Source organism: Trichogramma pretiosum, unplaced genomic scaffold (assembly GCF_000599845.2).
Source record: "Trichogramma pretiosum strain Unisexual culture from Peru unplaced genomic scaffold, Tpre_2.0 scaffold15, whole genome shotgun sequence".
Taxonomy (NCBI): Eukaryota; Metazoa; Arthropoda; class Insecta; order Hymenoptera; family Trichogrammatidae; genus Trichogramma; species Trichogramma pretiosum.
The window spans coordinates 2499649-2520130 of NW_019641686.1; the positions used below are offsets into that span (position 1 = coordinate 2499649).

Below are 20482 nucleotides of genomic sequence, written 5' to 3' on the forward strand. Positions count from 1 at the left end.
TTTGACAGATTAGAGTTTTTTCATTGAAAAAACAATATCAAATTAAATACATACAAACTGGCTCAATTTGAGCATCTTTTAAGCTACTTACAAAAATTATCACACAATTTTTTTCTAACTTATTTACAGTTCTTCATGTTTAGATTTTGTCAATGGTTTTTCAGGGGGAAATCCCCAAAAGAATGTCGGGTAACCTTTCACTTCTCTTTCTCTGGCTACAAATGCAGAAAATGAGGAAATGCAGTTGCCAATAAAATAATTAGACCGACCAAGTATAGCCAAGTCCAAATGCGGAGATCCTCCTTCTTGTTTAAACACTTTTACTTCTAATCTTTCTAAAGCTTTACTGAGTTCAGGAATCATATAATCATTGTCAGAAGCTACAAATACTGATTTAATGCCTACTCCATTCCTTATGACTCTTTTTATTTGTCTGACAATTAAATCATAAGGAGGTAAACACATTGCATGAGTAGCTTTTCCTTTTTCATTTCTATAACCTAAGCACTGAGGAGCAGCAAATAAATTAGGGGTAGTTGAAATGAACTCACAAGCCCTTGTCTGTAAGGTAAAATTAAAATTATTAATTAAAATTTGTATTTTTCAATTTTTGAGGATTTAACATTAACACATTTACCCAATCAATTCCATTTCTCAAATGTATACCAATAAATGCTCCAGATGGTAATTTGCTTTTAATAAATTGTTTGGCACTTGACAGCATTTGATCATTCCAGACTAGATATTTTTGATAATGTTTATTTTCTAGCTGAACTGGAAAACTTGCAGGTGCCCCAGTAAAAGCTAATACAGGCCATTTTGCTGAAGTATACTTTTTCCTCCATAAATAATCCATGCTATTGTGGTATACATCAAAATTTAGTGGATTGTAGAACTCAGATTCCACAAAATCAACATCAAATGTATCCCAAAACGGGCCAAATGGGTTACCATCTTTAGCATTACAAGAATTATTACCTCCTCTAGGATTGTAACAAAATGCTAGAAAAAACTAAATGATAAAATCATTCTAATCGGTTATAATACAGAAAGCTAAATTATCTATGCACCTGTTCTTTCGTGTGGGGGCCAGTGTATTGGTGCCAAATGTTTCATAAAGTCTTCCATCAATATGACCCTATGAGCTTTTGCTACTTCAGAAACATTGAAATAAGTGTCAAAAGGAACTTGTAACTGAAATAAATTTTTTTCGTCAAAAATCAAATTAATAATAATAGTTTTGAAAATGAATATAACTAAATCATACTGATTTAACTTCTCCAGTTCTATACTCTACCCATGGAGGGAGAATAAGAGTGCGATTAAGTGCTTTCGCAAATCCCAGAACACCTAAAAATTGGTCAACTTGATTTCCAAAACGCCCTGATGAAAATGATAATAGAAAAATTACAGCTAGGTGTAAAAATTATTGAATAAATTGTACAATAAGTTATGACGTACCCATACATGGACAAAATGCAATATATCCATTTAAATCATTATCAAAATTTGATTCCGAATTTACCCCATATATTATCAGAAACAAACCGCTCAGCACGAAAAGTTTATATTCCATTATTACGATAAAAATGATTCCTTTTTTTTAATTGAAGAAATTAAAGAAAATATGCGATGTAAACACAAATCACCGTAAAACTACCTAGTTACCATAGTAACGTATATATTTCCCTAGGTTAAGGTTTTTATCATTCAAAAATTCGTCTAATAGTTCGAATCGCAATGCATATATGATGATACACTGCAATCGTAATGAAACAGCGTTGCAGCCTTACGTTGAACTAAAAATTAATTCTACAATGTGGCATGCATGATGCAGGCTGCGTAAACTGTAAAGAAGCATGGTTATTTTACTGGTTACAACTTGCATGTGCTTTGAATTGAGTGTAGCGTCAGCACGTGGAGATACTTTTCGTATATATGAAAACGGGTGGAGGCAACGTTTTTTATAGTAAATCAATTTTAATTTTCAATTGTTTTAAAAGTGAACAAATGGCAGGTAGTGTACCTAATCAGATTGGTTACCTTTTTTAATATTAGTGCCAAAATGTTACTGGAAAATCTAAAGATATTTTGCGCTCGGCGCGAAATTTACAAAATAAAATTCAACCAGTACCTCAAACTACAGGTAAATACTTTATTACTTGCAATATTGGTTATATTAAATGTACTTATGAATAACTTTTACAAAAATTTTAGGTACTGACTGAAGAAAATGAAGCTAAAATTTTAGATTTATTATGTGATATACTTATGAATTCAGAATATTGTAGAGATGTATGTGAGTGTTTTAGACAATCACTTTTATTTTTGTTAACAAAAGCTATGAAAACAGATCAATTATTGAAAGCCCATACATATGATGGGGATCTGTTTCATAAACTAAATTGTGTTATTATAGGAAAATTAATATCGCTACATCCTGATGTACCAACGTAAGTAAAAATATGAGTTTTAAGTAAATATTGTTAATATTTTATTTTGATCATCTAACCATTTTGCAGTTTTGCATTGGATTATTTTGATAAAAATCCATCACCTTTTGAAGAGCCCGAAAAATACCTCAGGGAACCTCAAAACATAAAAAGGCACATGAATCGACAAAGTCCAAGAGAAATTACAGATCTAGAAATCGTGGAAGCAACTTATAATATATTACAAGCTTCTCCTGAGCATTACAAGCATAAATTTAGCTGGTCTAAATTTTTGAAATATCTGAATCACAGCGATACCAAAGTGAAATGGTAAAAAATGATTATGATATCTTCTTAAAACCATTACTTATTCCTAGATTGATATATTCTTAATGTTTGTTATCTAATTTATTATATTTCAGGATTGCTATTAAATGTGAAGCTATTTATCTAGAAATGTCAGAATCTGAGAGAAATTCCAAATTCACGATTGAAAATATAAGTGAAAAACATTTTTCAAATGATGATGAAGAAATTGGTAGATCTACTTTTGAATTGCAAGGAGCCACTTTTTGTAAAACGAAGGAATTAGGGAAACACTGTAAATCGGTAGTATCAGTTGCTGATGTTTTATTGCCCATTCGTAATAAAAACATAATATCAGAAAACTCAGATAAAGATCTAGTATCTGTACCATCTATGAAAGAAAATCTTCGTAGCTTAGCTTTAGCAGTAGTATCAAGAAAATGTATCTGTTTACAAGGTCCAGTCGGATGTGGAAAAACAGCTATTGTTGAGTATTTAGCTAAAGAAACTGGTCATGGACCATCAGATTTTATCAAAGTACAGTTAGGAGATCAAACAGACTGTAAAATGCTTTTGGGTACCTACAAATGTACTGATATCCCAGGAGAATTTATTTGGCAACCAGGTGTATTGACTCAGGCCGTTATTGATGGCAAGTGGTTATTGCTTGAGGACATTGACAGTGCTGCACTAGATGTTGCTAGCGTTCTTAGTGATCTGATGGAAACTGGAACATTATCCGTACCAGGTTTTAGAGACACAATTCGTGTCAAAAGTGGATTTCAATTATTTGTTACTCAACGACTAATTCATACTAACTCTGGACTTCAACGTCAATCATTTGGTGCATCAAGTTTATTAGAAAAACATTGGTTGGTTGTTAATATGGAACCTTTGTCTAAAGAAGAGTTAGAAATAGTAGTAAAAACCCTATTTCCTATTTTAAGTACTTGTGCCACAAAAATAGTAGATACTTTTCTTTTATTTTCTATGGGAAAACATGAAATGAATAATATTAAAAATGAAAGCTTAGGATTAAAAACCGGAAGGCATATTTCAACTAGAGATTTAATTAAATGGTGCTCAAGAATAGCAAATGATTTTGAGGTATCATCAACTGAATCTGAAATGAAATTGTTTCAAGATGCCATTGATATTTTTTGCTGCTCTGTTACAAATCAAGGTAAAAAAAATAATGCTTATAAAGTTTAATTAAATTTATAATTTTCATCATATTTAAAATTATTAATATTTTTGTCAATGCTCTTTAATTTTAATTGTTACAGATGACAGAATTAAATTCGCTAAGGATATAGCCCATAAGCTTGGCGTTCCTGAGGAAAAAGCTAAGTATTTTATTCAAGATAATGCTCCTACAATGACTCGATCATCAGAATTCTTTCTCTTTGGAAGGAGTAAAGTATGCAAAAAAAAGTCTTTACTCTTAAACACTAATAAAATTGAAACAAAATATTCTTTTACCAAGCCCTCTGCTCGGCTTGTTGAGCGTATCACAACTAGTATAGCTCAACGAGAGCCAGTTTTACTTGTTGGAGAGACTGGTACTGGAAAAACCAGTAGTATTCAGTTCATAGCTCGAAGTACTGGGCACAAACTGTTAGTCATTAATATGAACCAGCAGAGTGAAAGTGGTGATTTGCTTGGAGGATACAAGCCAATTGATCTGCGCATTCTAATTTTTCCAATTCGTCAGGAATTCGAAAATCTTTTCCGATCATATTTTGCTGTGGAACCAAATTTACCATACTTATCTTTCATTGGAACTTGTTTTGAGAAAGCAAAGTGGTCTCAACTTGTGAAGTCGATGAAATATAGTACAAATGCAGCTTTAGAACGATTAAGACGTACTATTAAAAATAACAACAACGATGTCAGAAATGAAATCAACGATGAAAAGAAACTTGCAAAAAATCAAGAGTTATTGACTAAATGGGAGCAGCTTTCATTGAAATTAGATAAACTAGCATCTCAAGTTAAAGCTAATCTTTCCATTGCATTTGCATTCATTGAAGGTAGTCTTATTAGAGCTCTTAAAGAAGGCTACTGGGTACTTCTCGATGAAATTAATTTGGCTAACGCTGAGACATTAGAGTGTTTGTCTGGTCTTTTAGAAGGAAGTTCTGGTTCTTTGTTCCTTTTGGAAAGAGGCGATAAAGAATCGATTAAACGACATCCAGACTTTACGATTTTTGCTTGTATGAATCCGGCCACTGATGTAGGAAAGAAGGAATTACCCGTAGGCTTGCGTAATCGTTTTACTGAATTTTATGTTGATGAACTTGAACAAGAATCCGACATTTTAATATTAGTTAAAGACTACCTGAAGGATCTGCACTTAACAAGCAAGCATCACAAAGCACTCGTTGATTTTTATCAAAATATCAAGAAAGACGCTAAAAATACTTTATCTGATGGCGAAGCTCAAAAACCGCTTTACAGTTTAAGAACATTGTGCAGAGCTTTGAGTGTAGCTGCAGGTAATCCATGTAATAATAATCTAAAGTCTCTGTATGAAGCTTTGTGTCTTAGTTTTCTCACGCAACTCGATCGTTATTCTTATGATATGGTCCAAAAAAAAATCGAAGAAGCTATTTTAGATGAAAAAAGTAAAAAAAGAAGTATTACAAGTTCACCCATTCCAAAACCTCTGTAAGTTTTCTATTGTTCATTAACTTATAAATAGCTCATAATTTATCATCAATTTACTCGATTTTATTAAAAACGTTTTCTTTTTCTATTTTTTTAGTTGCAAAGCTGGTGAAGAGTATCTGAATTTTGAAGGTTACTGGATTGTCCGAGGTACCAACGAACCCGAAGTCCCAGAAAATTACATTCTAACATCATCTGTTCGGCGTAATTTGAAAGACGTCGTGCGTGTGGTATCGTTGGGGAAGATACCGCTTCTTCTACAGGGTGATACTTCTGTGGGTAAAACCAGTTTAATTACTTACTTGGCTCGAGCCACGGGTCACGTTTGTGTGCGCATTAACAATCACGAACATACCGATCTGCAAGAGTACGTCGGCCGCTATGTTGCCGATAAATCTGGCAAGCTAATTTTTCAAGAAGGCGCGCTTGTTGAAGCCATGAGAAAAGGTTACTGGATAATTCTTGATGAACTGAATTTAGCTCCCAGTGACGTTCTTGAAGCTCTTAACCGAGTTCTCGACGATAACAGAGAATTATTCATTTCCGAAACTCAGCAAACCGTCAAAGCTCACGAAAACTTTAGACTGTTTGCTACTCAGGTAATGCATCGATCAATTGAATCGATAAAAAATGTGAACGTAATACTTTTACTGACTAAAAATTTTATTTCTAGAATCCTCCTGGCTCTTATGGCGGTCGCAAGCTCCTTTCGAGAGCTTTTCGTAATCGCTTTGTCGAACTTCACTTTGATCGTATACCGTCTGATGAGCTTGAAATCATTTTACATGAGCGCTGTGCCATGGCACAGACACATTGCCGGCTGATTATCGAAGTGATGCATGAGCTTCAACGTCAACGAAATGAAAAAGATCTCTTCGCTGGGAAACAAGGCTTTATTACTCTTCGTGACCTGTTTCGGTGGGCTGAGAGAATCAAGTCGTTACAGAAAGTTGAAGATTATCCACAACATTTGGCCGATGAAGGCTATCTTGTACTCACAGCTAAAGTGCGTACGTCCGAAGAGGCCCAAAGAATTAGGTAAGATTCACAGATTTTATGAGTCTTGTAAACAACTGTAACTTTTGATAGTTCGTATATTTTCTCATTACGATATTATATAAATTCCAGAAAAATCATTCACAAAGTATTGAAACGTGATGTAGATCCTGACAACTTATTTACTCTTCACGATAAAACATCGATGGTGACAAGAGACATTTTGGAAAAAATAGAAAATATTAGAACATCACCGTACAACAACATCGTTTGGACTTATTCAATGCGTCGAATGGCAGTACTTGTTCAAAAAGCTTATGAATTTAAAGAGCCTGTTTTATTGGTTGGTGAGACTGGTGGAGGAAAAACTACTGTTTGTCAAATGATTGCAAAAATGATGGGATGCAAATTGCATATGGTTAATTGTCACATGCACACAGAATCATCCGATTTTCTCGGTACTTTGCGCCCTGTGAGAAATCGTGCCGATGTCGACGGGAACAGATTGTTCGAATGGGTCGACGGACCTTTGATTCAAGCTATGCAAAACGGGGACTTCTTCCTTGCAGATGAAATATCTCTCGCAGATGACAGTGTTTTAGAAAGATTAAACTCGCTGCTAGAGCCAGAGCGAAGTCTTTTATTAACCGAGAAAGGTACTGATTCTGAAAATATGAAAGAGATGGACAATCTTATTGTCGCTCATGAACAATTTTTCTTCGTCAGTACCATGAACCCCGGTGGTGATTATGGCAAAAAAGAACTTTCTCCTGCTTTGAGGAATCGCATGACCGAAATCTGGTGCGATGTATGCAACAACAGAAAAGATCTTCAAGCGATCATCGTGAAAAATCTCAATCAAAATATTGATGGCAAAACTACTTTGGCTGATTGCATTTTAAACTTTGTTGAATGGTTAACTAGTTCCGATGTTGGAAAGAATTTCACTTTTAGTATCAGAGACGTAATCAGTTGGGCAAAATTCGTCAACACTTGTGTGGAAAAACATGGCAAAAGAAAGCTCACCTTGAGCGATGCCTATTATCACGGTGCTTGTTTGACATATATCGATAGTTTAGGTTCCGGATTGACCAGCATGGAAAGTACCCAAAAGCTGAAGACCTTCAAAAATAATGCTTTTGATTTTTTAAAATCACAAATGGATAAATTGATTGAGTCAACGTCAGATTATTTAATGGAAGTGGACTGCGAAGATCTTGAATCCGATCAAATTTACGGAATACCACCTTTTTTCATCAACAGAGGCGAGTTGAGCCTTGCAGAAAGCTTCACAACATTTACCTTTCAAGCAACTACAACTCAACAAAATTGTTTAAAACTCTTGAGAGCCTTGCAGTTATCTAAACCCATTTTGCTCGAAGGTAGTCCTGGAGTTGGCAAAACTAGCTTGGTGTCCGCTCTTGCCAAAGCTTCTGGTCACAGTTGTCTACGTATCAACTTAAGTGACCAAACTGATGTGTCAGATTTGTTTGGGGCCGATCTACCAGTAGAAGGTGGCCGAGGCGGTGAATTCGCATGGAAAGATGGACCTTTCTTGAGGGCCCTGAAGTCTGGTCATTGGATTCTCTTGGACGAATTGAATCTAGCATCACAGTCTGTACTAGAAGGTTTGAATGCTTGTTTTGATCACAGAGGACAAATTTTCATTCCCGAATTAGGCAAAACATTCGATGTTAAGTCGGAGACCAAAGTATTTGCTTGTCAAAATCCACTGAATCAAGGTGGATCTCGTCGCGGCTTACCCAAGTCATTCTTGAATCGTTTCACGCAAGTTTTTGTCGATATTTTGACTGACGATGATCTTAAGTTTATTGCAACATCGCTATTTCCGAAAATTGCATCGTCAATCGTCGCCAAGATGATTGATTTTAATTCACGTTTAGCTCGTGAAGCTGGAAACGGAGAATGGGGTACTTACGGAGCTCCGTGGGAAATGAACTTAAGAGATGTGTGTCGCTGGTGCGAAGCAACCATCGAAACTGCACAGGTGAACACCAATGGAGACATCGAGTATAACCCCGGTAATGCTCTCGAACTTATTTATGTCGAAAGAATGAGAACCAATGAAGACAAACACATGGTTAAAAAAATTTATCACGAGATGTTTGATGTGACTGCTTATCCGTTATTACCGTCTGTAACTGTGCACATTAGCCCAGAAAAAATTTATTTTGGACAAATAGATATTCCACGCACAGACTCATCTTTTTGCGTCGATTCGAAACTCCTTCTGCTTAGAAATCAATTGTCGACCCTGCGGAGTCTGGCTTTATGTGTTAAAATGAATTGGATGTCAATAATCGTCGGTGGTCCTGGAAGTGGCAAAAGCAGCGTTGTTAGGGTACTCGCTCAAATGGCTGGTCAAAAACTTAGATCAATTGCGGTGAATCCGGAAATGGACACGACGGAAATATTGGGCGGTTTCGAACAGACAGATTACAATCGACACCTGGAAAACTTGGTTGAACAAACAAAGATTGTGCTGACGAAGTGCTTAAAAACGAAATTTCTCAAAAATAGCATTAGCCAGATGGAAAAGTATCAGAGTTTGTTTGAACGAGTCTATACCCTTTCGTCCGATGAAAGCAAATCTCTCACCATGGCAGCAGCGACGGAACTATTTATTCGCAGAATAGGTGCATTATCGATGTTACTCAACGAAATGAAACAAGAAGAATCATTTATAAAAGATATAGAAAGCATAGAATTGGAATTACAAAAACTCAGAGACTATGTCAAAGAACAACAATGCCTCAATGCTGGCGGCAAATTTGAATGGGTTGACAGTGTTTTAGTGAAGTGTCTGAAAGAGGGAACCTGGCTAATGGTGGATCAAGTTAATGTGTGTAGTGCTGCAGTACTCGACAGACTTAATGGATTGTTGGAACCCAATGGAGTACTCAGTATCGGTGAACGGGGTGTCGACAACGACGGCAACATCGTGACCGTGAAGCCACACAAAAACTTCCGACTTTTCCTCACAATGGATCCAAATTATGGGGAGATTTCAAGAGCTATGCGCAACAGAGGTGTTGAAATTTTTATGCTGACTAACAATGAAAGTCCCGAGACCGCTAATCTTGACTACAGGTCGCTTTTGCACCACAGTGGACTTACCAAACGCAATCATCAAGAAGCATTGATGACTTTGCACAAACGCATGTGCGAGAACCCCTCGAACATGGATCACTTGAACGTTACACAACTGCTACACAGCGCTTTTCTGGTGGTACAACAACTCAACCGTGCATTTCCAGTCACGGATGCCTTTATCAGCACTTGCAAAGACGTTTACATTCGTGGCCGATCGATCTTGGATTGTAAGACACAGTCGCGTCTCCTCGAAATTGTTGAGGAAACTGTACGGGAATTCGAGGTTGGCACCATCACCGACTACGTTTTTGACTTGAGTTCGGCCTCTTGTAGCCTGCGCAGCTTGCAAGAAAATTCAAAACTCTCGATCGTCAAACAGCACGGCTTCTTGCTGAATTGGTGTGTCAAAGAGTATTTGCGCGTGGCCAAGCAACATCCAGCACTCGTGACCGATCTCAAGACTGACTTCGTCAACGAGCTTTTCCCTCTCGATGGAGAGGAGTTAATGAGTGATTATCTAGTGAAAATCTTACCTTACGTTTTACTCAGTTTTTATGAATACTCAACTCAGACCGATGTACAGTTAAGAAAGCAATGGGCATCGAATTTACTTAATATGGATTCCTCGGATATTAAGTTGCTAGCTTCTAAAAGCGAAACTCTTGCTACTGATATTTCAACATACGATTTTGAGGACAGTTTGAATGTTCACTTACCTTGGGATAGTGAACGATGCAGTAGAGCCACTAATGTATCACTTATGTTATTCTTTGATATATTAATTGACGTTGACAAACCTACAAATTATTTGATGACCAATAATCAAGACGAGTTTATTACTGTTGCTCAATTTTCTGAAGCTTCTTGCACGGGAAAAACATCTATTCAGTTGGATGGCCAACCAATTATTACAGAATATGCAACACTCATACACAAGTTTAAAACTTGTATCAGTGGTATGATTAAAACTACCAAAACTGCCTTAGACAGTTCCAAGTATGTGATTATTCGTCAAAAATTACAATGGTATAAGAGATTTTGTAATTTAGGAGCTATGAATTTAATGAAAAAAACGAATGCATCCAGCAAATCCAACTCCAATATTGATGAGGTTGCCTTGTTATTGAAAGTTCACTTCAGATGGCTGAAAAAATGTGTGTTTTTATTGAACGAAATTTATGAAGATAGAGATTCCAATCATCAATACATAAATGATTTTAGACAATTAAAAGAAAGTGTCGATCAAGTAGATAGAGAATTAGCAACAGTTTATGATCCGTTCTGCAAAGTTTGCAAACTTTACAAAAAGCAAATAATTTCACCATTACCTTGTTCATCTAGAACGGCTTTGAACATGTATTCTCTGCTTAAAAAAGTTACCAATTCATTTTCACCGCATAAAAACAAATACTTTAGTAATAATTTGTCGGAAGAATCAAAATTCGTTACTTTACAAACTAACGAAGCATTCGAAATAAGATCAGAGCTGATCAGCCTTTGGCAGAAATTCTATACCAATGATGGTTTCGAAGAGGGTGTTGATGAGCGATTGCTTGAAATTGGTCGTTTCTGCGATGCGCACTTAAACATATCTGATTGTTCCGAAAAAAATGATTCCATTAACGTTTTCAAGACAGTTTCATCTAAAACTTTGCTTAAATGCACATACAAGATACAACTGTGGCCAATTCATGAGTACATGCTGCGTTTATATATTGGAATGTTCCAAACTCAACTTTGCGCTAATCATGATGATATTTCTCTGCCATCTGTTAACTTAACTGGTCTTGAAATAGAACTTCCAAATGTGCCGATAGAGCTTTTAGCTATATTGAATTCTATAGTATCAAAGAAAAATTTGCCCGAAGAAAGAAATCGATTGATGTTTGCTCTCTCGATTTGGTTTTTGAAATTCAGTGAAAACTCATATGCTATTAAACACTACAAAGAGGTATTAAACATTTATATTGACAGTTATATTCAAACTATATATTATAAAAATTACAATTATATCATAATATTTTTTTTTTATTTACAGATATCTCATTGGAAAGCTAAGAATACTGAACTTGATCTCAAGTTTCCGTTCGCACAAGAAGAAATGAGTAAAGAAAATCTTATTAGCGGACCTGTACTGTTGAACCTTGTTTCTGAACTTCTTCTGAAAAAAAATCAAAATTACTGTCGTGATTCTTTGAACGTCGATGCAAATCTTGGTAGCTATGAAGACCGTTTAAATCAACTACAAATTGTAAATGATTTATTATGGAAAAATAGTGTAACATTGAATTCGCAACGATTCGATCACGTTACAAATGACGTCAAGACATTACGTTCTTTGATTAATATCTTTTTAACCGCTTGTGATAAGGTTGATACCAATACTTTATTCAGTAAATATTATAAAGATGATAAAATTGGTTCAAAAAAAATTATTGAAGATGAGTATTCGAAACCACTGAAAAAATTAAAGGAAATCTCTAAAATGTTAGAGCATCATTCAGAAAATTCCATTAGAGGTATAGCTTGGATTATTTTCGGATACCTACAAGCCTTCATTTTTGGTAATATGGGCTTTATCGATCCAGTTTACAAAGTAGCACTCAAACTACGTTATGTTGAAGATGATATATCAGATTCCAAAAAGACTTTATACGTGGCCAAGTTATATTCAAAAATGTTGGGGCTAGCTGATACCACAGATCTCCATCCAAGACTCATTGAAGTCAAGCAAAATCTACAAACATTAGAAGCTGAAAAAGAATCATTAAAAAGTCAAAAAGCAGTCAGGCCATCAAATTCTGAGTTTATCGCTTTATCGAAAGAATTTTCTAATTTCAGAAACTCTATCGGTTCATATTCTGACATCTATAAACATTCGGAAAATTTACAGGAAATAATAACAACACTAAAAATCGAAGGTGATTCTGAATTCTTGGAAAAAGCCAAATCAACCAAGCGAAACGCTGAAGTATGGCTCGAATCATTACGTGGTTTTATGAACCGAATAGAAGAAAAATTCTTATCTGGCTATCCTGACATTGTTTACCCAATAATAACTGGTCTTGCCCGAGTTCGGCATGGTATGCGGATTCTCATTGAAGATAGCAATCGATTGATTTGCGCTGCTGAAACGAAATTTGATTCTGTGAAGCTCGAATCATTTATGCGCGATCTGATTCGCTTTCCTACTCTTGGTCCTGGACAAGAAGACCTATTAAAACTCGTGAACGTGTGCGTCTCGAAAGAAAGTCGTGAGCTTGTATCAACGAGTATTACAACGGAAAACGTGACTCGTGAACAGTTCCGTCTCATGGTATCTGGTTTGAGTGAATTTCAAAATTACGTGGTTCTTAAAGGCACATTAACAAATAAAGATTGGTCCCTATTGAATGAATTACTGGAGCCAATAGTTTTAGTTTGGCACCGGCAACAATTAGAGCTGAGAAAGCTAAAAATGCAGGAGGAAAGTTTGTACAAAAACAAAGCTACAACTTTGCCCGAAGATGAACAACTGGCACTTGAATTGAAAAAATTGTTCCCTACTCATCATGAAGATGATTTTGCAGATGTTGATGAAGCTGTTACGCCTAGTTTGGAACAAACGCTCATAGTCCAGAATGAAGAAAATAACTTTGTAAATCTTATTACTGATGACGACATCAAAGAGGTATGTATATTTAATTTTATTACTAACGACATACAATTAAAAATTGATTCAAGTTATGATAAATTGCATTTTTACTTAGGTTCAACAAATTCACTCCAATTTGGTGAAATTATACATCACCTCCGAATGGATGGTAAAAAAATCATCAGAATTAGAGGTCGATTACGTAAAACCACTTATTCAGCGTTATGGTACATTTGGAGCACTTTTGGATAATATTACCCCGGCACTGACCAACGGTCTTACAGGACAGTTATATACTAGCATGAATGTTCTTGTTTCATTCGCCTGCCGTTTAGGACAGGGAGAAAAATTAAACCCACTAGATACTGAAAAATCATCCAAGCCGTATGATTACTACAGAGACAGCAAAGTAGAGGAGGTTCAATCTTGTATCCCTCTTCTTGAGAGTATTTTCAATATAGTTGCAAAATTATTGAATGAATGGCCAGAACATCCTACTCTTAAGTCGATTAAATTAGTACTGGAAAGAATATATTCATTTCCGGTAACTTCTTCAGTATCAAGATTTTTGACTGGTCTAGAAATTCTTCTCGTAAAAATGCACCAATGGGAAGAAAACGCACATAGTGGAGTCTCTTTAAAAGATTTTATAGAGCCCTTAACACGGCAAATTATAAAATGGCGTCAACTCGAACTTACATGCTGGAAAAATTGCTTATCGAATGCTCAGATGAAAATGCAAGAGAATACCTCTGTATGGTGGTTTTACTTATACCGTCTTGTAGAAAGTTACATTAAACAAGAAAAACTCGAAGGTAATTTTATAAAAATATTATTTTTTTTATCATAAGGGTATTATATTAAAAATGTGAAAACTTCTGATATTATTTTCCAGATGACCAAGAAAATTGCGTAGATTCCACAACTGAAAACATAATCATATTATTGGAACGTTTTATGAAAGAAGCGCCTTTGGTCGAATTTGAAGCACGCTTAAAATTACTTATGACATTCCATTACCACGTCTACTACATGAATATTAGTGATCAAAGAAATAAGTTGCTTGCAATTACGTGGAACTTACATAATTATTATTATCAATTTTTACCTGACATTCAAAATAGAATAAAAGCGGTGAAAGCTCCGATTGAGAAAAAATTAAAAGATTTCGAAAAGATAGCACGATGGAACGACATAAGCTTTTGGGCAATCAAAGAAACGGTTCATAAATCTCATAGCACACTTCATAAATATATCAAGGAATTCGAAACTAATTTGAAAGAAAAAGTGACACCATTCCTCATTGTCAGACCCGTTTATCAGAGTGAAGATGTAAGTTTTGACTTTTTTTAAAAAGAATTTACTCAATTTCATAACATTTTAAAATTTTTTTTTATCATTTTAAAGGGTATCTGGGACCGGCCTCAAAAAAGTCATGACCACTCAGTGGATATCATGGATTACATAGTTTCGATTCCAACCGAGTCACTTATTGTTTCAACAGTGCAAAGTGACGTGATCAATGAAGCAGAGCGTGTTTATTTACCGAAATCATTGCTTTTCTGCAAAAAGATTATCTCTTCGTCCATATATTCGCGTATTCGTGAAGATCTTGAAGAATTTATCATAGATAGAGTTAGAATAAGTGCTGAACTCCGGGATAAAACGATTGATAAAACTCAGCCATTGCCAAAACAGAAAAAACTAGCTAAATCTATTTTGCAGCAGAAAAAACTAGCTCTTTCTGATTACTTCAAAGATCTAAAGAGTTTTGGTTTATCGCACATGAAAGGCATGAGATTGTGGAAAAATAACTTGAAAGAAGTGCTCGATTTTACTCTACTACCATTAGAACTTGATGCTGCATTGAAGAATTCCTTGGAACCTACAGCATTTGATGGAAAAGTAATGGACCAATGGAAAGGATGTGAAAAGTACTACTATGGTTCACTTATCAAGCTCAATGCATTGAATCAATCACTTTCGGTGAATAAAACTGATTTAGGAATGGATAATATAGAACGCTGTCGAGGATTTTCCACACATCTTATGGTTTTAGCTAATACACAAAGAAAAAATCTTACTTCCGTTGTGAAATACTTCATCAGTCTTCGTTCTCAAATAACAGATCTGATTTACATAAATCCCAATGATATCGCTACCACGAAACAAAAGGAAATACACAGTAGCGCCAAAAACTTACGCGAGTTGTTAGTATTTGCTCGAGCTAGTTTCGATCAATTCTTCATTTATCTACAAGCTTGTCCACATCAGACTGAAGTAGAAGAAGACGCTATGATTTATACTTTAACTGACGATGAACTGCCTCTGGTGAAATGTAAAAAAGGAGATGCTGTTTGGACAAAAGCCAATAATTATGTTAAAGAGTGCTCAGACATCATTTTGGAGTTGGATAAAAAGTTCAACAATGTATTCCCAGAAATGCATGTTTTATACGATGAAAATAATAAGATTGTAGATCAAGTAACTGTGATAAATTTCAAGCGTATCCAATTTATGAAAGACAGTTTCGAAAGTTTGAAAACTATCAGAGATAAAACGATGGAATTTTCAAGTACATTTATTACAAAAGACAATTCTTTGCATCCTTTGCTTAATAATATTAGTTATTTAAAAAACAGAATTGATGAAAATATTAGTCAATTCGATGATATTATCGCTTCTTTACACCAAACTGAAGTATCAGAAGAAATAGATTGCAGTGATAACTTGAAGAAATATGAAAAAGAATTAGAAAAATTAGTCTTAATGATGTTGAAAGTCATTGAAAATAAATATAAAGAGAAACGGAATATCGATGATTGGGAAGACAATAAATTGGAAGAAAAACTAATTAAGTCGATAACTACGGAGGTGCAAACGTTGAAATTAAATAGAATATGTGTCTGTTTGAACAATTTGTTAAAAGCTATTTTCAATGAAAAACCCAGGAGTATTATTAATCACACTAAGTAAGTTAATATTTTGTTTGAATTCTTTCAATGGTACTATTATATTATTAATATCTTTTTATTTCTTCTACAGGCTTCTTAGAAAATTTCTACCACTGTTCCAGCATTATCTTTTGCTTGCCCAATTCTATCTTCTTGAACAAGTCGCTTCATTACGTATAACGTGCAAAATTTTACATATGCAACTGAACGTTTTCTTGGATCTTGCAAATAATGGCTTTTGTATTCCAAATGATTTGGATCTTGAATCAGGTGATGAGGGCGAGCAACAAAAAACCGGCGAAAGTGGTATGGGTCTAGGCGATGGGGAAGGTCAGAAAGATGTTTCTGACCAGATCGAAACTGAAGATCAGTTGGATGACGCAAAACCTGCTGGTCAAGAACAGGAAAAACCAGATGATAAGGATTGCCTCGAAGAAGATAATGGTATTGAAATGTCTGAAGATTTTGATGGAAAATTACAAGATGTAGATAAAAAGGAAGACGATGATACCGGTGATGAAGATGACGATGATTTAGATAAGCAAATGGGTGAAACCGATGATGGTGTTGACAAGCTTGACGAACGAGTTTGGGGCGAAGATGAGCAAGAACCCGAAAGTGACGAAACTGAAAAAAAAGAAGAAGAGATTGGCAATGGAGAAGAAACGGGTGAAAAAGAATTTGGTGCTAAAGACGATGAAAAACCTCAACAAGATTCAGAAGAACAAAGTAATGAAAAAGAAGAGCCTGAAAAAGATCAGCAGAAAGAAATCAATGAAATGGAAGAACCACAATATGATGAAGATCAAGTAAATCCTTACCATGGAAAAATGGAAGCACCCCCTGAACCAGAAGAATTAGATTTACCTGAAGATATGAATATGGATGATAAAGAAATGAAAGATGAAGAACCTATCAATGAAGAAAATCCTTTTGATATCGATAAAATGAAAGAAGACATGATTCCACAAGAGCCTGAAGTTCCTGAAACTGCGGAAGAAGAGGTAGATGACAAGGTCGACCCAGATAAAAATGATTCTAGTGACGATGAAAATGAACCAGAAAAACCATCAGATAAACCTGATAATAGTGATACTGCAGATGATGAAAATGAGGAAAAAGCAGATGAAAAAGCATCAGCGCAAGAAAAGAAAAAAGAAGAAAATAAAGAACCGGAATCGGAAAATCAAAGCGAAGACGAACGTCAGGAAGACAAAGCGTTACCGAGCGTTGACGATGCTGCTCAAGAAACTGATGCTGCAGCTCCCATAGAACAGCCCGAAGGTGGTTCAAGAGATCAAGTTTCCAATCAATCGGAAGATCAACAAGAATCAAACGATGAATCCAGAGCTGAAAACTGGCAACAAGAACGAGAAAATAAAGGTACGGGTCAGTCACAAGCAGAGGAACATGATTCTGGTCATTCTGGAAGTTCTTTGGAAAAAGCTGAACCAATGATGAATCATGGCACTGAAATAGAACAGCAAAATAAAAGAAAAAATCCAGGTCAAAGTGACGAAGACCACAAATTAGCTGAAAACATTGAGCCTAAAAAGAAAAAAATGAAAACAATGATTTACGCTCAAAATGATTCACAAGATGATAAAAGTGAGGAAGGAGCAAATCCTGATGAAGAAGGCGAACCAGATATTTGTCAACATTTGAAAGAAAAACAAGAAAAATTTGACTGTTATGCTGTAGATGCTGCGACTGAGCAGCAGTCGAAAGAGCAGGCCGCCAATAAAGAACAAGAAGAAAAACAAAATCAAGATGAAGAAGCAATGGACATTGATATGCACGAGGACGAAAATATTATGGCAATGGACGAAGATTCTTCCGTTAAACAAAAACCAGAACATTTGGATAACAAAGAAGATCCGAAAGATAAAATTCCTTCGAAAGATAAAGGTGGAGTTGATGATACTCAGCTTGAATCAGCCGCTGAAGTTGACATTGAGGGTGAAATAACTGAAACTACTACAGTTTCCCGTGGAACTGAATCAGATTTCTTCACTAATATCACTAATATCATCGAATCTGAACCTCTCTCAACACTTCAAATGCCTTCAGTAAATTTGAATAACGAAAACAGCCGATGTCGTCAAGAACCAATTTCAGAAGAAACAATGGAATCCTTAAGGGATTTGAGCTCCAGAGTAGATGGTCGTGCACGTGAACTATCAGAAAAACTTCGAATTGTCCTGGAACCGACCAAAGCGACTCGTTTGAAAGGCTATTACCGTACCGGTCGACGAATATCTATGCCAAAAATGATGCAATTTATTGCTAGTCAATTCCTTAAAGATAAAATTTGGCTTCGTCGTACAAAGCCATCAAAGCGCAACTATCAAATAGCACTGGCGATCGATGATTCCAGTAGTATGGAAAGTAATCTATCCAAAGACATAGCGTTCGAGTCTCTTTTCCTTATTGGCAAAGCTCTGTCTTATCTAGAAGCTGGAGAGTTGGGCGTTCTTAGTTATGGAGCAGACGCAACTGAATTACATAAACTTGGGGAACCATTCACTGATACTAGCATTGCACAGTAAGTATTAATTATTTCAAAATTATACAATATAATGAATAGCTATTAATAGAAAGTGCATTAATAATTATTATTATTGATATTTTTTAGAATAAAGGAAAAAATGAAATTTGAACAACAGAAAACTGAAATAGCGAAGTTAATCAATCATACAGCAGATAAAGTGTTTAATTGTCAAAATAGTTCATCTGACAATGCTAAAATTTTAATAATAATATCAGATGGACAAAACATATTCAGTGAGGGAGCAGATAAAGTCCGACAAGCTATACGAAAAGCCAACCAAAACGATATTACCTTAGTTTATATTATTATTGATAATCCTTTGAATAAGGTAAACTATTTAACCACATAAATTTTTTGTGTAATTTAAACTTTTACAAATAATATTTTTTTGTTAATTTTTTAGGATTCTATTTTGGATATAAGAATGAGTACTATAGAAAACGGAAAAGTTACAATCAAACCTTACATGGACAGTTTTCCATTCCCCTTTTATATTATTTTGAGGGATATAAATGCTTTGCCTGGAATTCTAAGTGATGCTTTGAGACAGTGGTTTGAACTAGTTAAATAATAGGTTAAACAATAGGTTTTCAAAATAATAGATCAACCAATGATGCCTATTTAATGTACTCTTTTTAATGTATTATTTTCATTTTGTATACTTATAATCTTTTTATCTACGGAAAAAAGTTGTAAATTAGTTGTAAATAAAGCAAGAAATAAATAGAAATTTTCATTTATCCATGTCCTTTTATCATAAATATTTGAAAAAATTGTTTACTCGATTACCCTGTTTCTTTTAATTATCAATGTTTAGAAAAGAATAATTTATTATGTCAGAAAAATTCGTACATCATTTTATTTAAAAATAAAAAACTAAAAAAAATGTAACAAAAATTAAAATTATTAATAGCTTAAAAACTTTGAATGTACGCGAATGCAACACCATCGTTCATGGTGCCCACATGTATGTCTTTGTATACTATTTGAATTTTCAAAATTTTCATGCTGATACTTTTTATTTTTTTCACTTTTGCTATAGATAGTAGATTATCGGACGAGAGAGGTAACTAGTACATTAAACACTAGGAGCGGGGGTTGTTTATTTTACTCGAGCGTGGCGATTGCATTAAAGACACCCCCAGCCCCGGTTGCGTACTATATTTTTTATCATACCGTGCAAGAAGACGATTTTAAGATTTTTCCGCACGCAGTGATAAAGTATTAAATTACATAACTATACACACAATGTATTAATAAGCATAATAGAAGATAAAAAAAAATGTCTGAGATCACATGTTATAAATTATCAACTGATACCAAACATTGTCCCTTGTCTCATAATCTATTAGTGTATAAACCTGCTAGTACTCGACCACCCTCTAGCATTCGACCATTTTATGTCAAGTCGTAGGAGTCGTTTAGATTTATTTTGAATTTATTAAAATAGTCCATTTGAGTTTTTCACTATTAAATTATTTTATTTATTGTATCAAAAAAGTTAAAGCAATAAAAATAATTTCAATAAATCGTGTTAAAATGTGTTCGGATACTTACGTAGAAAACTTTACTTTTAGGAACACCGGTACTAGACCGATGTTTAATTAGATTTTTCGATGATTGATGTTTTATTCGTGAAATTTTTTTTATTGTAGTTTATTATAGAATAAACTACAATAATTTATACATCTTTTGATAGTTCGATGTAAAAAAATGATAGGGTGTACTGAATAAAGATTTCTAGGTGGTCGAATACCAACAGATTTATCTTTATTATGTTATGGGCGCAGGACCGAAAATGTCATCTTTAAGTTCAGGTATCAAA

General features: G+C 34.8%; 3 protein-coding genes across 3 annotated transcripts; 2 read left to right on the plus strand and 1 right to left on the minus strand.

Annotated features, from left to right (window-relative positions):
* Positions 1–103: 103 nt before the first annotated feature.
* Positions 104–2143, minus strand: LOC106657320 (GDP-fucose protein O-fucosyltransferase 1). Its single transcript, XM_014378756.2, has 5 exons — positions 1462–2143; positions 1268–1383; positions 1071–1194; positions 638–1002; positions 104–561 (listed from the first exon to the last, which is right to left on the minus strand). The coding sequence occupies exons 1-5, from the start codon at positions 1574–1576 to the stop codon at positions 124–126; spliced, it is 1158 nt and encodes a 385-aa protein (XP_014234242.1). The 5' UTR covers positions 1577–2143; the 3' UTR covers positions 104–123.
* Positions 2066–8705, plus strand: LOC111694186 (midasin-like). The gene is made up of 9 exons (XM_023461281.1): positions 2066–2146; positions 2218–2453; positions 2523–2762; positions 2855–3921; positions 4025–5267; positions 5506–6007; positions 6082–6446; positions 6537–8562; positions 8664–8705. Exons 1-9 carry the CDS (start codon positions 2066–2068, stop codon positions 8703–8705), a joined length of 5802 nt encoding a protein of 1933 aa, XP_023317049.1.
* Positions 8597–19352, plus strand: LOC106657303 (midasin-like). Its single transcript, XM_023461217.1, has 8 exons — positions 8597–11469; positions 11557–13188; positions 13268–13967; positions 14048–14484; positions 14560–16124; positions 16198–18651; positions 18742–18985; positions 19061–19352. The coding sequence occupies exons 1-8, from the start codon at positions 8707–8709 to the stop codon at positions 19226–19228; spliced, it is 9963 nt and encodes a 3320-aa protein (XP_023316985.1). The 5' UTR covers positions 8597–8706; the 3' UTR covers positions 19229–19352.
* The last annotated feature ends 1130 nt before the right edge of the window (positions 19353–20482 follow it).

Excerpts from the sequence above, each read along its gene's own strand:
- LOC111694186 (XM_023461281.1), top strand. The coding sequence starts at position 2,066 with ATGTTACTGGAAAATCTAAAGATATTTTGCGCTCGGCGCGAAATTTAC. Across the intron at positions 5,268-5,505 it reads AATAATAATCTAAAGTCTCT|TTGCAAAGCTGGTGAAGAGT; the intron begins GTATGAAGCTTT and ends CTATTTTTTTAG. Across the intron at positions 6,447-6,536 it reads GAAGAGGCCCAAAGAATTAG|AAAAATCATTCACAAAGTAT; the intron begins GTAAGATTCACA and ends TATAAATTCCAG.
- LOC106657303 (XM_023461217.1), top strand. The coding sequence starts at position 8,707 with ATGAATTGGATGTCAATAATCGTCGGTGGTCCTGGAAGTGGCAAAAGC. Across the intron at positions 11,470-11,556 it reads CTATTAAACACTACAAAGAG|ATATCTCATTGGAAAGCTAA; the intron begins GTATTAAACATT and ends TTTTATTTACAG. Across the intron at positions 13,968-14,047 it reads TAAACAAGAAAAACTCGAAG|ATGACCAAGAAAATTGCGTA; the intron begins GTAATTTTATAA and ends ATTATTTTCCAG.
- LOC106657320 (XM_014378756.2), bottom strand. The coding sequence starts at position 1,576 with ATGGAATATAAACTTTTCGTGCTGAGCGGTTTGTTTCTGATAATATAT. Across the intron at positions 1,003-1,070 it reads GCCCCCACACGAAAGAACAG|CATTTTGTTACAATCCTAGA; the intron begins GTGCATAGATAA and ends AGTTTTTTCTAG. Across the intron at positions 562-637 it reads TGAGAAATGGAATTGATTGG|ACAAGGGCTTGTGAGTTCAT; the intron begins GTAAATGTGTTA and ends TTTACCTTACAG.